The sequence below is a fragment of the Malaya genurostris genome, chromosome 2 (genome assembly GCF_030247185.1).
Source record: "Malaya genurostris strain Urasoe2022 chromosome 2, Malgen_1.1, whole genome shotgun sequence".
Taxonomy (NCBI): Eukaryota; Metazoa; Arthropoda; class Insecta; order Diptera; family Culicidae; genus Malaya; species Malaya genurostris.
This window is the reverse complement of record NC_080571.1, coordinates 106,976,898-106,992,762: the sequence shown is the minus strand read 5'-3', so window position 1 is coordinate 106,992,762 and position 15,865 is coordinate 106,976,898. Positions and strand designations below refer to the sequence as shown.

At 40.4% G+C, this 15,865-nt stretch overlaps 2 protein-coding genes across 3 annotated transcripts in view; one reads left to right on the top strand and one right to left on the bottom strand.

The window, feature by feature from the left end:
• LOC131427346 (mucin-2) overlaps positions 1-14,724 on the top strand; it is a 96,937-nt gene extending 82,213 nt beyond the window's left edge. The window contains exons 3-12 of one of the 2 annotated variants that reach the window (XM_058590461.1): positions 8,485-10,477; positions 10,553-10,705; positions 10,771-11,598; positions 11,658-11,861; positions 11,980-12,102; positions 12,159-12,332; positions 12,392-12,748; positions 12,807-13,319; positions 13,388-13,525; positions 13,581-14,724. In XM_058590461.1, the coding sequence (XP_058446444.1) occupies positions 8,485-10,477; positions 10,553-10,705; positions 10,771-11,598; positions 11,658-11,861; positions 11,980-12,102; positions 12,159-12,332; positions 12,392-12,748; positions 12,807-13,319; positions 13,388-13,525; positions 13,581-14,413 (5,316 nt within the window). In that variant the 3' untranslated portion in view covers positions 14,414-14,724. Of the gene's footprint in view, positions 1-8,484; positions 10,478-10,552; positions 10,706-10,770; positions 11,599-11,657; positions 11,862-11,916; positions 12,103-12,158; positions 12,333-12,391; positions 12,749-12,806; positions 13,320-13,387; positions 13,526-13,580 lie in introns of both variants that reach the window. The other variant, XM_058590460.1, reaches the window with a different exon arrangement.
• Positions 14,725-14,910: 186 nt separating this feature from the next.
• LOC131427349 (glutathione S-transferase D7-like) lies at positions 14,911-15,865 on the bottom strand. Its single transcript, XM_058590464.1, has 3 exons — positions 15,643-15,865; positions 15,161-15,580; positions 14,911-15,099 (listed from the first exon to the last, which is right to left on the bottom strand). The coding sequence occupies exons 1-3, from the start codon at positions 15,727-15,729 to the stop codon at positions 14,956-14,958; spliced, it is 651 nt and encodes a 216-aa protein (XP_058446447.1). The 5' UTR covers positions 15,730-15,865; the 3' UTR covers positions 14,911-14,955.

The window sequence follows — 15,865 nt, the reverse complement described above, 5'->3', positions numbered from 1 at the left end:
GCTATCATAATTTACCAGTAGGGTTTTGAACGAAGCTTGGAATCAAAATTAGACACAATTTCCAATATAATCGTTTTTGAGTGATTGAAAGATGGAATACAGTACTTTTCAGCATAGTATTTTGGCATGATTTGTTATTTGGCACGGTTCCTATTTGGCAACATAACTGTTCGACTGGGACATGTTAAACCTTATATTGGAAATTCTGCATTATCGTGGAATTCAAAGTAATAGCCCATTAATTTGGGCTACTTAGGCTGCCAGTTAATTTTTCTTCATAATCAAATGGACTTTCTTTTCACTGGACTACTGTATTGCCACATCGTGTCACCAAAGCAAGAAAATGAATTCTTGCTCACTAGTGTAAAAGTCCGGGGAGTTGAGCTATTTTATTGCACTCCAGCTTTCAAAATTTCATCAGCGCAGATAAAAATATTTTGTGAATTCACATCTCTGTGAGTTTCTCATATAGATTCAAATGAAAGGTCTTGTGGTCCCATACAAAATTCCTGAATACTATTTGGATCCGACAAACTGGGGTAAATTGTGCAAAAAATATGAAAATAAGTGCACCAACTTTTTTCGGAGATGGCCAAACCGATTTTAACAAACTTAGATTCAGATGGAAGCTCTTTAGGTTCCATACTAAATTAGTGAATTTAGTTTGGATTTGGCTGTCGGTTCCGGAGTTATGGGTTAAAATGTGCGGAAAAATGAAAATATGTGTACTAACTTTTCTCAGAGATGGCGCGACCGAATCACCGAACTTAAATTCAAATGAATGGTCTTATAGTCCTTTACGAAACTGCTAAATTTCATGTATAGGATGATGAGCGTAGAAATTCAAATTTTAATTACTGACTCGCTTTTTTCACAGATGGTGTGATCAATCTTTACAAACACAAAATATGAATCGAATTTCTTCAATATTAAACAAAGTCAAGCGCATTTTTTTAATGCATATCTTCTGCTGCTGAGCATTGTTGAGAACAATGACCACTTGTTCGAAACGAACAACGCATAAATCAAATTGGCCTATTGCTTTTTTGTAACAACGTCTCTTCTGTCTAACCTGTTTAACATTGAAAAAGGATAGGGTGAAGTGTTATAATATGATCTCTTAAGAAAACATTGAGATATTTTTTAATGTACTGATATATTTTCTTCGAGAACGTAGGTATTTCTTTGCAATACGTCAGAGGTACACAATTTTCAATTATTCCGGTAGAAGTGATGAGAATTGATTGATACAAATCCATTGTTCAAAACATCACATGCTCAGTTTTTTCGCTTGCCGTAGGCCTCACAACAAATCAGTTGTATGCTCCACAACAAAAGACTTTACGCCCCACAACAACGATGCCATATGCCCCTTGAAATGTCGATATAGAAGAAAAGTAGATAAAGAAGATATTCTTTGCATCAGAAATCAATTGCATAATCAATTAATTACAATTGGAATCCAACATTTTTTATCCTCCCAACACTACGTTTTATTTTAATAGCTGTTATAAATCTTTAAAACAATATTTTAACTCGAAGCATACTGTTGAATTGAAGGTGGAGCATAATGTCCGTAGAGTGACTGTTATGAGAAAATCAAAGAAATGACTTTGTTTGTTTGTTTTATACTGTAAAGAGAAACATTGTTTGTTTTATACTGTAAATAGAGACCGACCATTAGACGTTTTACACGGTTGAAATGCTTGTTTAACTGAAGCAAAACCTTACATCGAAAATCCGTCTAAAGATAATTTCAGTTTTTTTCATATTTTCCAGCAAACGACCACTTCTAAACTTGCATAGCAGATAGATCTTACGAAAAGATAGTGTTAGTTGTAAAACTTTTGTTTAGAAAAGTCTTGAAAAGTAAGGGAGGCGTTTTGGTCAGTAGGGACGCTTTTTAATACTTTCCCCTATATCGATGTAATTTGACAATCCAGTTTAAGTATTTTTTGCATGCAAAACCGGATAATCATTGATTACAAAAATAGGATTCCAATTTAGTGATACAAAAATCTGTCTCTCAGCAGTTCAACATCAATTTATTGATTGTAGAACGATCGGAAAGTGTTTTTGCTATAAAATAAAATCCAACTTCTATGTATTTAATATAAACAGTCAACGATTCTTTCGAATATTGTAATTGTGAACGTTTTCTCAGAAAGCTCATTAACTTGAAGATTTTATTCTTATTTTATTGTACTCTTAAACTTAAACCAGAATTAATGGACAAGATGGCAGCTGAATACATAATTAATTGAGTTAATGTTTTCACAATTAATTTTATTGAATCATACCATACTATCAGGTATATGCTACAAGAAATCAGCTGATTGAGTTGATAGAAAATTGTTACCCGTTGGAAAAAAATCAATTTGGTTTTGTACCGTCTTGTGATGGAAGTGGAAGTAAAATTGCCGTGAAATTTAAATTTGCTTTCCTGCAATGGGGGTTTGTAAAATCTCTTCCTGTTGGTAATGTTTAGAAAGGCGTTTAGACAGTTTCCCAGATTCATGAGAAAAGTGGCGGAAGATCTATCAGCCCCGGCACAACCGCGTACACATAATTTAAAATAAGGATGCTATTGGTGACGAAATCGATTTGAAAGAACATCCGTGTTTTTTTCACCATTTTCACCAAAACCAGAGCTGGCTGGTATAGCAAAGCTCGGAGACTTGGGTTTTAAATCCTTGCTTTTATGACGAGCGACATTTCATGCTCGTTTTACATCCTATGAATATTATGCATGACAGAAGCGCTTACTATCGTTGTCTGTTTAAAGAATCAACCGGAATTTTTGTAACCAGACTTGATGTTGGTGTATTTGGAAGTAGCAAAAAACCGTTCGCGTGACTTTGCAGAAAATATTTGAGAGCGGAAATTGCGTTTTAAGCACCAAAACAACGCCAAGTTTTTCCTGATATAGGTTTGTCCGTACGACAGCTGTTATGCCAAAAAAAATTCTCACAGTGATGTCCGGTCTCAGCGGTAACATATTCTCGGTTTTTATTACATAATAGCGTTCATATGTCAATTTTTCAATCTGTTTTCCTCGTTAGATACTGATCATATTCAAAACACCTCTAAGTGTAATGAAGATTTTTTCACATTTTCATATAAATAATTCTCTTACCATGTATAAAAAAATTCCCAAAGCGTAACACAAAGAATATTAATAATTTGTGGCCTAGTGCCAATAAACATTGTACGCACTTCCAAGAATAGAAACCGCTACTACAGTCATCAACTAACAGTACCTTCAAACTGTAACACGCTATACGCTACATTTCACGTGACGTTTCAGTAATACTGTTGTTGGTAGTCATAGTCATACACTCGATAAAGAAGTATAGTTGAAATTACTATTTCGGGGGTTTAAATTAAACACAATGCACCCACAAATCGATTTGAATGTATCACAACAACGGAAAAAATTATTACGAAGAAATCGAAACTAAATATGTACTTTACGTACAAACCAAAAACCCCTAAATGTTCATAAATTATTATTTTTCACATATCTGTATAGTTTAACATCAAAATATAGTAAATACTACCTACTCTTTCTTTTTTAACTACTAAGTATAGAAGTCGATATTTCTTTTTTCTTTTTATGCGATATTCACCTAATCAGAGACCATTTTTGTAAAAACAGAAAATGAAAATTATTCTTTTGCCGGTTCGGATAGTAAATGGTAAAAGATCTTTATCACTACTTTCCGACATACCAGAGACTTGGGCGATTCGATATTGTTCAGATGCCTAAGCCCGACTTCTCTGGTAGAAGGTTTACTAATAGATTTCTGCTTGCTTAAATGACCCTCTATCACGTCTCTCCTTTTCCGTTCTATATATTCACATCCTTGCTCTCCCTTGAGTTAGGGGAATATCGCATAAAAAGAAAAAAGTAAATACTACCATCAGATTTTTTTATGAGCATTTATAGTCACCACACGGAACGACCGAAATTAGCTCTGCGCCTAATTCGTATTACTGTTTTTGAATTAGTTGATTTTAACAAGAAAATTTCCAAAATAACTATAAAATTAGTTAAAATTGAGAATTTATTTGCTGAAAAAAACTCTTATTTTTAGAGAATGTGTTTAGTTGGCGAATATTCTGGACACAAACCAGCAATATCTCAATCTAACACGAAATTCTCATTGACAACTAATTTTGTTTTTAAAATCAGAAAATTTGTTTCTATTTATCTATCGCCAGTTTATTAGCCACAAAATTCATGAGAAGTGTCAAAACAAAACAATCCAATAAAAAGCTAAAAGGGACAGTCTTGTTGAAACTGCCTGCAAATTGTTTAGATGTTCTACGCATGTGTTACGATATATCCATATATAAATTTCTAAACCGGTATGTAAAAATGACGTAAACTGTTAGTGGAAAGTGTATTTATTCAGAATTTGTGCGCATTTGAAGCGATTGTGCGCAATAATGTTTTTACGCGGAACAGTGAATTGAGTTTCGAATGTTGCACTGTAATTGTACATGTCAAATGATGTTTTTTGTATCTTCCAACCTTCCGGGCCACGCCGTTCGATGTACTACTTGTATTCGGTTTTTATTTTCCGAGTGCTCAAAGTTTTCAGTGAGAGAGTCGATTTCGCGAATGAAGAAAACAGCGATTTAGAAGAAAAATGTTCAAAAAGAAGTTTATGTTTCGCTTATGTCTTTTTCTCCAATACAACATCGTATTTATACCTGCCAATATAGAAAAGACAACCGCGACTGAAATTTTTTTCGGTAGTAGTGTGCCATCTAGTGGCTAGTAGTAATTACGGTGCGTTATTTCGGCGACAGAGCGCCATATAGCTGCAAATTGCAGAAACCAATTCAACCATTTATGTTGGTTGAAAACAACGTTTTATTTCTCTAATTCAACTAAAAAATTAGTTGAATGGATATGAAGTGTGCCTTAGCTAAGAAATGACAATTGGTGAATTCAACTAAAAAAATAGCCATTTCAATAAATATTTTATTATTATTAAGGAAATTAGAATTAAAAAATCTAAATTAGCAAAAGTAAGATTTTTTTAGTTGTCTCAAAAAATAACTAACTAAAATCAGAAAATCAACTAATTTTTTCGCCAAAATGCTGATATCGGTCTTTCCGTGCATGATTTTATTTTAATCATAATCATGGTGCAATATAAAACTTGAGCAATGTAATATAGTAAAATCAACAGAATTTTGAAGTTGTTTTGATTAGCTCCTGTTCTTATATTAAATATTATTTATGCTGAAAACGATTACTTACGATTCGTTGAAATAGTAATTTTAGAATCAACACAGTTAACAGATCTACCTTAATATTATTTTCAGTGTAGTCACTGATTGTGTTGTAATGGTCCTATAGAAAAAACCTTCTAAATTTCTTTGCTAGTCAAGTACGTTGCACGCTGAATTGTGGCTATTCAGTGACACAAAATGGTGTTTTACCCAAATTGGGTAAAACCATGTTAAAAACTGTCCCATTCTACCGTTGATTTCGAGTAGTGGCAAGAAGCAAGATCTGGCCAGAAGACAACAGGATCCTTGTGGCTTCGAATCATGGGTAGAAGTCGTTTTTGTAAACATTCCTTGATGTATATTTCGCTGTTCATTGAAGCAGTGGTGATGAAGGGTTTCGCAATCTTACCGCAGCTACAAATTGCTTGCCAGACCATAGCTTTCTCACCAAATTTTTCGACTTCACTCTATGTCTCGGACTGGTTTAACACTTGCCCTTCTCGCACCGTATAATATTGTGGTCCCGGGAAGGATTTGTAATTGAGTTTTACGTAGGTTTCGTCGTCCATGATTATGCAGTTCAAATTTCCAGCAAGAATCGTATTGTACAGTTTCGAACCCTCGGCCTGATCGATGCTTCTTGTTTCGGACTACGTTTAGGTTGTTTCTGCTTTTTATAGGTTCGAAGATTCAAACGTTCTTTAGCACGAAGAACATTTGACTTCGAAGTGCCCACTTTTTTGGCCACATCCCGAATTGAAACCTCCTTCTTTTGCTCGAACGCCTTCAGTATGCGTTTAACCCAACTGAGCGTTAGCAGAACCTTTTTTTCGACCCGTTTTCGGTTTATCCTCAAAGGTGTTATCCTCACCGAACTTCCTGATTGCATTTCGCACGGCTTTTTCACTTACTCCTTCCATTTTTGCTATCTTTCTCAGTGATAGTCCGCGATCTGTGCACCATTTGTACATAATTTTTCGACGTTGTTCTGCTGAAAGTCCACGCATTTCGAAACAAACTTATGAAAACGAATAAACAACTGCACAAGTGATTAGAGACATGCTCGCTCACCAGTGCTCGCACCAGTGAACACTTGGATGCATTTATGCGAGAGCACATGATTCATGCGTGGATAATGTGGTTCACTCGCACTAGTTTCTTTCAAAACAAGCGCACATTCAAAGTCTGTCTATTCGACACTGAGGAGACGTACGCTTTCCTTGTTGTGCGGTGTTCGCCGGCTGTATCCTCAGTGTAGGCATGAAACGTACACGTTGATGTAGCACTATTTACGAGAAGATTTCGAGACTTTCTCAATCCTGATTTAAAAAAAAACTACGTACTTTTAAAATACTAGAAAAAAGACCAATTTTCTATTTCATATGAATGAAAGGCACAATTTTCAATCAAAGAGTTTGATTGAAAATAAAAAAATAAATAAATAAAAGATAAAAATCACAAAATCGAACTCGAACCAACAAGCACAACGAGCATGTAAGTTCTGATCAAAAGGAAAATCGCTTTAATCTTAACTAAAACTTAAACATAAGCGAATTTAGCAATGTTCAGCAGGGATCAAAAAAGTTTGGGAGCGACTGTGAGAGAGAAGGAGATTATTTCGGATAAGCAGCTCTTATTTGTGTGAGTTAGTGCAATTACCTTTTAGGTTTTGAGTTAGTGATTTACCCTTTAGGTTTTTTTCGCTTCATTTGGTCCAGTTTGCAGTGCAGCAGACGCTCAACATATAAAAAAATCTTTTGCTTTCTCAGTGAGGACTTATTTAGGTTGTTAGCTTTTTCTGCATAAAATCGAGAATAATTGCAATTGAACAACACAACCGGATGCCAGCGAGAGCTGAAAATATTCAATCTCCTCTTCTTTTATATCAACAGATTGACAATACCAAAACGTAATATCAATCTAAACTTAAAACATTTCTATATCTATTTAAAAATTATTCTTTCTGAATAGATAAAGAATCATGGAATATTCGTTTTATCGTATTTCGAGAGGGAACTGAGACAAACTAAAACTATCTTAATAAAAATGAGCTACACATACTGGAGAAAATTCATTATATCCGTTATTGGTTTTAGTATGAAGAGTTCGTATAAATTGATGGTATGAATACAATAAACAATAAAAGCGCCGTTCCAAAATATATTGGAGTGGTCAACATAGCTCCTTTACTCTACAAGACTTACTTTATCTACTTAGTATTAAATTGCACTAGGCGACGTTAGAATACCAACAAAAGCCCAACAGTCACAATACACGGCATGATCAGAGATATATCGGCATCAAAAAATTTTCTATATAAAATCCCTATATATAACCCGATAAAAGGACGGTACACATATTCTTCGTTTATGTGTAACTTCGTCTTCCTAAAAATTTTTCAAACAAGGCTCAGCTCAGCTTGACTTTGATGTAACGCTTAGCTGATGTTTCTATTTACGCTATAGGAAATAGAAATGAATATATGCATTAGGGTCGAAGATGTGTTCCGGTCTTCACTGTTGACACAAGTCCATATAATGTCGGCACCAAGGATGGAAGGTTATTAAAATTCCTTGATCAAACTAACGACAACACGCATTTGGTGATCGTAATGCCATCATCCATGTTAATATTGAATGTTTGTATCGCATATAAAAAGGAGTTTTATTGACAGCCATAATCAACCGGAAGATCGCGAATTAAACGGTTTCCTTGGATAAGTTTGGTGATGTTAGATGAATTATATTTCCTTGATCAAATCAACGTCAACATTCTACCTACTATCGAACGTAATGCCTTCATTCAACTTGATACTGATGTTTTTTCTGAACGTATCTAATTGGAGTACTTTCTTAAAATTGTTTCCCATAAGGGTAACAGAGGTGTTTTGGCCACTTCATATATTTTGCCTCACCTAACAAACTTTATAGATTTAATCGATGTTAAGTAACCCAAGTTGCATCAATTTAAGCTTATGTTACCCTACTTATCTTATTTTGTGGTTACTGTTCTTTAGCTACCTTAATCAAAGCTGCCAATTTAACAAATTGATCATCTGTGCAACAGCTCCTAACTGATTCTCAAGCGAAAAGTTCTTAAATTTGAGAATTATCGTTTTTGTGAAGGTTTATTGAGCACAAAAATGCATGATAGTCTGTAATGTCTTTGTTTATGCTGTAATTAACACTCTTTATATTGTGTTATTTTACTAATTTATATATTTTTTCTTCTTTGTAGATAACTGCCGTACTGTCCCAGCAACTCGCGCAGACCAGCAGCAATGACAATGCGTTGGTACCAACGGGCAGGAAATATCCACGGCAGGCCAACGGTGCCGCGCCCAGATATGATCACACTCACATCGAAACCATCGACGTTACCTGTGACCAGAAGAGTGGAATGCTGGTAACGATTGAGTTCGAAGCAGACTTTCAGGGAGTTATCTACAGCCAGGGTTATTACAACGATCCGAGCTGTCGATATGTTACCGCTGGCAAGGGAGGGCGATCGTTTTCTTTCACGGTGCCATTCTCCGGATGTGGTAGCAAACCGTCGTGTTCCGTTTGCTCGTCGGTTGACAATGTTCTAGTGATACAGAGTGACGAAGACGTCCAGGAAGCATGGGATACGGCAAGACGAATTTCGTGCAGTCAAATTGAACAACAACAGAACACAATTTTTTTCAAACCTTTCGTGGTAGACATGTTGGAAGTGGTGAATGTACCAACTGCCACAGGAGGCGTTGAATGTTGGATGGACATTCAGCGTGGATCGTATCCCAACGTCTCACCCATTCCAAGTATTATAAAAATTGGTGAAGCTCTTAGTATTTTAGTCTACTTAAGAGATCCAAATGGCGAATACGATGTATCTGTGAAGGACTGCTATGCTTATGATAGTCCTCATTACGATGCTTCAGGTACCAGACGGTTACAGCTTTCTGATAAAAATGGTTGTTCACGAAAGAAAAAACTGTTTGGACTCTGGGAAAAGACGACACAGACGGGTAGCACAGGAGCTACACTTATATTGCACAACAATATAAAAGCTTTCAAGTTTCCTGACAAAATGCAAGTATTTTTGAAATGCGACATAGAAATTTGCAGAGGAGGGTGTGGTCCTCAAGTATGCGAGATTGAAGAACTAGCTCAGGCTGTAGATAAAACTACAACGACGCGTCGACCGGCTCCGATTACTACAGTTGCACCACGTAGAGGTACAAGGCCTCCTCAAAATCTTCCGGCGTCTGTTCCAACTAGAGGCCGAAGGCCAATATCTTCAACGCAACCATCCATATCAATAACTCGGGAAATCGAAACAACTCAACCAGCTCAACGTCGTACGAGACCAACTCGGCCGGTTACTTCTGCTCCTGCATATCAACCTACGACTACGTCCGCCCCACGGCGTCGAACACGTCCACCAACTTCACCTACTACCATCGCAACAACTACCGAGTTTGTTTGCCAGCCAGGTTCAACTGATTATCGTTGCAATATTATTGTTGTACCTGATGAACCTGTATGTGGGCGTGGATCCCGAGATCCTCGTTGCCGTCAACGTCCTACGCAACCTCCAGCTACCACTGCGGCTCCCCTTCGCTGTTTCCCTGGATCTAGAGATCCACGTTGCCCCGTAGAACTCCCTGAAACAACATCTGCACCACTCAAATGTTTCCCTGGATCAACTGATCCTCGTTGTCCTAGACCCGTACCGGAAACAACACCAGCACCTCTCAATTGTTTCCCTGGATCAACTGATGCTAGGTGTCCGACCACTTTCCGTCCAACTGGAAGAGGTACGCGTCCGACCGGCAGAGGAACTCGGCCACCCCGACCACCAACTGAAGCTCCAACTTATTTACCTCCTGTTGATAACCAAAGAACAACTTCAGCACCTAGATGCTATCCAGGATCAACTGATCCATCATGTCCACGACCGGTAGAAATATCTACCACTCCTCCATGTTTCCCTGGTTCCAATGATCCAAGATGTCGCACACCAGTACTCCGATGTAGTATAGATTCCACGGATCCTCGATGTCCAGGAGTTTCAAGGCCTGAACAACCAAGAACACGCCCTCCTGCGCCACCTACAACCGCTGCACCTAGATGTTACCCAGGATCAACTGACCCTCGTTGTCCACAATCGTCTACCCCGCCGCCACCTACCACAACAACACCTCGACTAACTTCACCATCCACCACAGTTGGCCCTAGATGCTATCCAGGTACTTTAATAACATTGAAATCAACTGCTACTACTATTGCTTATTTTACTAATCTCTACTTTCTTATTTGATAAGGATCCACTGATCTGAGATGTCCACAAACTACACCTAGACCAACGACACCAGCTCCACTTAGATGTTTCCCAGGGAGCGAAGATCCAAGGTGCCCACAAACTACAACTTCTAGACCTGTACCAACAAGCACACCAGGGCCTAGATGCTATCCGGGTATGTATATAAACGATGCGTACTTAAAATTATGAGGAAATTAATTCGATATTATACCTTATCAGGTTCTACCGATATACGCTGTCCAGCCGCCACCACAACTTCAGCGCCAGCTACATACCTTCCACCTGTTCCGCCAACAACTACACCTCGTCCTGTACCAACTACTTCGCGCTGTTATCCGGGCTCCAGCGATCCACGGTGTCCACAGCCAACATCAACTACTTCAGTCCCACGATGTTATCCTGGTTCCAGTGATCCTCGATGTCCTCAACCACCACCTACCACGGCAGCCCCACGTTGTTATCCGGGCTCCTCCGATCCCCGGTGTCCCCAGCCACCACCTACTACAGCATCCCCACGTTGTTATCCTGGTTCTAGTGATCCTCGATGTCCTCAACCACCACCTACCACGGCAGCCCCACGCTGTTATCCGGGCTCCACCGATCCTCGGTGTCCCCAGCCACCACCAACCACAGCAGCTCCACGATGTTATCCAGGATCCAGTGATCCACGATGCCCACAGCCACCAACTACCACAGCAGCTCCACGCTGTTATCCTGGTTCTACCGATCCACGGTGTCCCCAGCCACCACCAACCACAGCAGCTCCACGATGTTATCCAGGATCCAGTGATCCACGGTGTCCACAGCCACCACCTACCACAGCTGCCCCACGCTGTTATCCAGGTTCCAATGATCCTCGGTGTCCCCAGCCACCACCAACTACAGCTGCTCCACGATGTTATCCAGGATCAAGCGATCCTCAGTGCCCTCAACCATCTACAACGGCAGCTCCACGTTGCTATCCAGGGTCATCTGATCCAAGATGTCCCCAAACTACCACTTTGCGAACTGTTCCTACAACTACCCCAGCTCCCAGATGTTATCCAGGTGAATATTATAGTATGATTCGATTGATGTTTCTTTTTTACTGAACAGTATTTAATTAGGCTCAACAGATCCCCGTTGTCCAACACCACCAACAACAACGCAAGCACCGCGATGCTACCCTGGTTCAACCGATATTAGATGCCCTCAAACAACAACTCCTGCTCCATTACGTTGCTATCCTGGTAGTAGTGATCCACGTTGTCCTCAGACAACTACTTTACGACCGCAGCCCTCAACAACTGCAGCTGCGAGATGTTATCCAGGTACATTATTATATGCTCAACATAACATAGCGTTGCAATAATGTTCATGTTATAGGATCGAGTGACCCTCGGTGCCCTGTCGTGCCCACTAGTACTCAAGCTCCTCTCTGTTATCCAGGTTCTACAGATGCAAGGTGTCCACAAACCAGTCCCGCTCCAAAATGTTATCCAGGATCGACTGATCCACGTTGCCCCACTACACCAAGACCAACACCGTCTACCACTCCGGCTTGTTATCCAGGTATACGGACTGTAAAATCAATTTCAAAAGTATAACTCTAAACCGCACTCTAACAGGTTCAAGTGATCCAAGATGTCCAACTACTCCACGGCCGACTTCACCCACAACACCAGCTCTTCGCTGTTATCCAGGATCAACTGATCTTAGATGTCCACAAACTACATCAGCTCCAACATACCTTCCTCCGACGCAACAACCTACAACTACCGCAGCACCGTCATGCTTTCCAGGTGATAATTGAATTTTAGGATATATTCACAGTGCATTTGTAACGGTTGTTTTCTTTAAGGTTCATCTGATCCGCGATGTCCAAAAGTTCCACCGACAACTGCTGCACCTCGGTGTTATCCAGGTTCACCAGACCTTCGTTGCCCTCAAACAACTCCTCGACCAACAAGTCCGCCAGCCCCACGCTGTTTTCCGGGTAGCACCGATCCAAGGTGTCCTACGACTACACAGCGGCCTGTACCTACAACTACAGCAGGTCCGAATTGCTATCCGGGGTCATTTGACCCTAGATGCCCGTCGACACCAAAACCGACGACAACCCCAGCAGCTAGATGTTATCCAGGTTCAACCGATATACGATGCACTACAACATCTAGACCAGTTCCAACTACAACTCCTGTTGCACGATGCTACCCAGGTTAGGAAATATATGACGGATAGTATTGAAAAAAATTTCTAAGATAATCTGTTTGCAGGATCCACTGATCCAAGATGTCCCACTACACCACGCTCAATACCAACGACCACTGCTGCTCCAAAGTGTTATCCAGGATCCAACGACGTACGTTGCCCTGCGTCGCCTCCGACAACCACCCCTGTTCTACGCTGCTATCCTGGCTCTAATGACCCACGATGCCCCACAACTCCGAGACCGGTGTCAACTACCACTTCAGCTCCTCAAACTACAACAACCCGGCCAGTGCAAACAACCCCAGCACTGCGGTGCTATCCGGGATCACCGGATATTCGTTGTCCAACAACTCCTCGAGCAACCACGCAGGCTGCTACGTACCTGCCACCGGTATCAAAACCACAAACTACATCAGCTCCAAGATGTTATCCAGGCTCTACTGATTCTCGTTGTGCTGTACAAACCACTGCAAAACCAAATTGCTACCCGGGCAGCACTAACCCCCTTTGCCCTAGGCCCGTAAGCACTACTCCTCGTCCGGCACCAACAACTACTCCAGGACCACGATGTTATCCAGGTTTGACGATGCATGAAATAAAAAATAATAGAATAAAATTTAATTTAAACTATAATTCGATTTTTCAGGATCTTCTGATCCAAGGTGTCCGACGACACCGAGATCGATTCCATCATCACCAGCTCAACCTAATTGTTATCCAGGTTCGCTGGATTCTCGTTGTCCTCGACCAGTATCAACAACTCCTGCGTTACGTTGCTTCCCTGGTAATTCACATCGAAATATATTTTTGAGAATTTGAAACTGATGATTTTTTCCAAGGTTCAACGGACCCAAGATGCCCAACGACGCCTCGACCGGCACCAAGTACAACGGCTGCTCCAAAATGTTATCCAGGTTCTACAGATCCTCGATGTCCAACAGCTCCAAGACCGGTGACTACAACTCAACGACCAGTTCCTACGACTTCTGCGGCTCCGAACTGCTACCCAGGATCAAATGATCTACGTTGCCCACGACCGGTATCTACAACGCCTGCTTTGCGCTGTTATCCAGGATCGAATGATCCACGTTGTCCAACGACACCGCGAGCACCGACAACCACTCCCAGACCGGTTCCGACCACAACAGCTGGTCAACGTTGTTATCCTGGATCTACAGATCCGCGCTGCACAACAACGCCTCGTCCAACTTCCCCAACTATCCCAGCACTCAGATGTTATCCTGGATCACCAGACCCACGATGTCCAACCACCGCTCGGCCAACCACAACTACTCGTCAGTCGTGTTATCCAGGATCTCCAGATCCAGCCTGTCCAAGGGCTTTCTCAACCACTACTCCTTCATCTTGCTATCCAGGGTCAACGGATCCTAACTGCCCTCAACCGTACCGACCTAGCAGTACCAATCCTCCTGCCACCTACCTTCCTCCACTGCCAGCTGGATTGCGACTCGTTCGTCATTTGAGCGAAAATACACTGAATGAAATTAATGCTCTAGCCGAACAAGCAGAGCCTGTTCCAGTTGAAGAAGTTTTCGTAGAAGATGAACGAAGTATAGCACTGGAGCGAAGTAAACGAGACTTGTCAGAAACGGCCAAGGAAATAATTTCGATCACACTGAGCGTCAAAGGATTCCAGTTTGCTCCACGCTAATTTTTAGAGGCCTGGTAGACAATATCTGAAAATACTCTCAATAACCACAACTTTCACTTTTGAGCTGGTGTATAAATACTCTAAAAAGCGTTAGAGTGACGACTTGTGTTCAATGACATGGACGATTGAAAGCATGCTGGTGAATCAAAATTATTTGTCGAATACTCAATGGTGATTGTGGTTTCACCAGAAAATGTTTCAGAACTGTACATAATACTAAGCAAAACCAACATAACGTAGTAATTGTTGTTGTTTTGGTTGTTGTAAATAAAACGAAATATTCTAAGCCTAGAGATATTTTCGTCGTTGAATTACCTTAAGAAGGAATCACACAAGCATGAGGAAAGTATGACTGATTGTAGGTTGATTATCCAAAAAAAGAAACTCCACACCTAAAAATATATCTACGTATCGACATGAAAAAAACAAAGGTAAATCTTTATCAGTCATAACATACTGATAATGTTTTTATCAGTCATTCACCAACTGATGCATGTAATGTCGATTCATTTGTTGTACAAGTTGTTTTTTCAGTGATAACATCACAGTCCCTCCTTGACCATAGATTTGAAAAAGTTTCCAAACTGCTGAGCCGCCACTTGATCATCCTGGTAGCCTTTTAATGCCTTGCAGTTGTCATACCATGCGAATAGCCGAGGAAATCGGGATAGATCGATTCCACTGTGCTGTGGAACAAAAAAAAAGTATTAAAATTTGAACACGATTAGATTTGATGTTGGCGCTAACCACTAACGTAGCTATCGTTGGTAGTAGCGATAAATCAGCCACTGTCACTTTTTCCCCTGCAAACCAGTCGTTTCGAATTAAAAACAGCTCGAGATCACCCAAAGCACTGACGACACTATTTTTCATCTCGTCAGTTACAACCGATGTCAGACCTCGAAAAACCTGACCTAGAACAGCTGAGATCTTTGCATAAAACGATAAATCGTGGTGCAAGACGCGATTAATTAGCGCCTTCTCTTTCGGTATGTTTGGATAAAGTTCGTGTCCAGGGTGGAACTTTTCGATCAGGTAGGTCAATATGGCACGGGACTCCCATAGATAAAACCCGTTGTCATCTATGGTTGGTACGGTGTGCTCGGGATTCATCCGAAGGAACTCCTCAGTTCTAGTCTCTCCAGCTCTAACATCGATGGCTTTTATCTATCCGGAGATATGGAGTGAAGATCACCTATCTGGGTATGGTATTAAAAGATTATCATTACCTCAACGTTTAATCCGAGCTCCTTAATCAGTAGAATAACGGCACGAGCCGGAGGACTCATTGGAGAATAGTACAACGTGATCGGCATCTTTAGGCGGTTGAACTGCAACTGAATTAGTTTTTTTTGCCGTATCGAGTTATGCGTGAATTAGTCTGATAGGTGACGAAATTGGTTCAACGCTTATTGATAAGTGACGATTTCCCGGCGTGTTGTGTATGTTCAA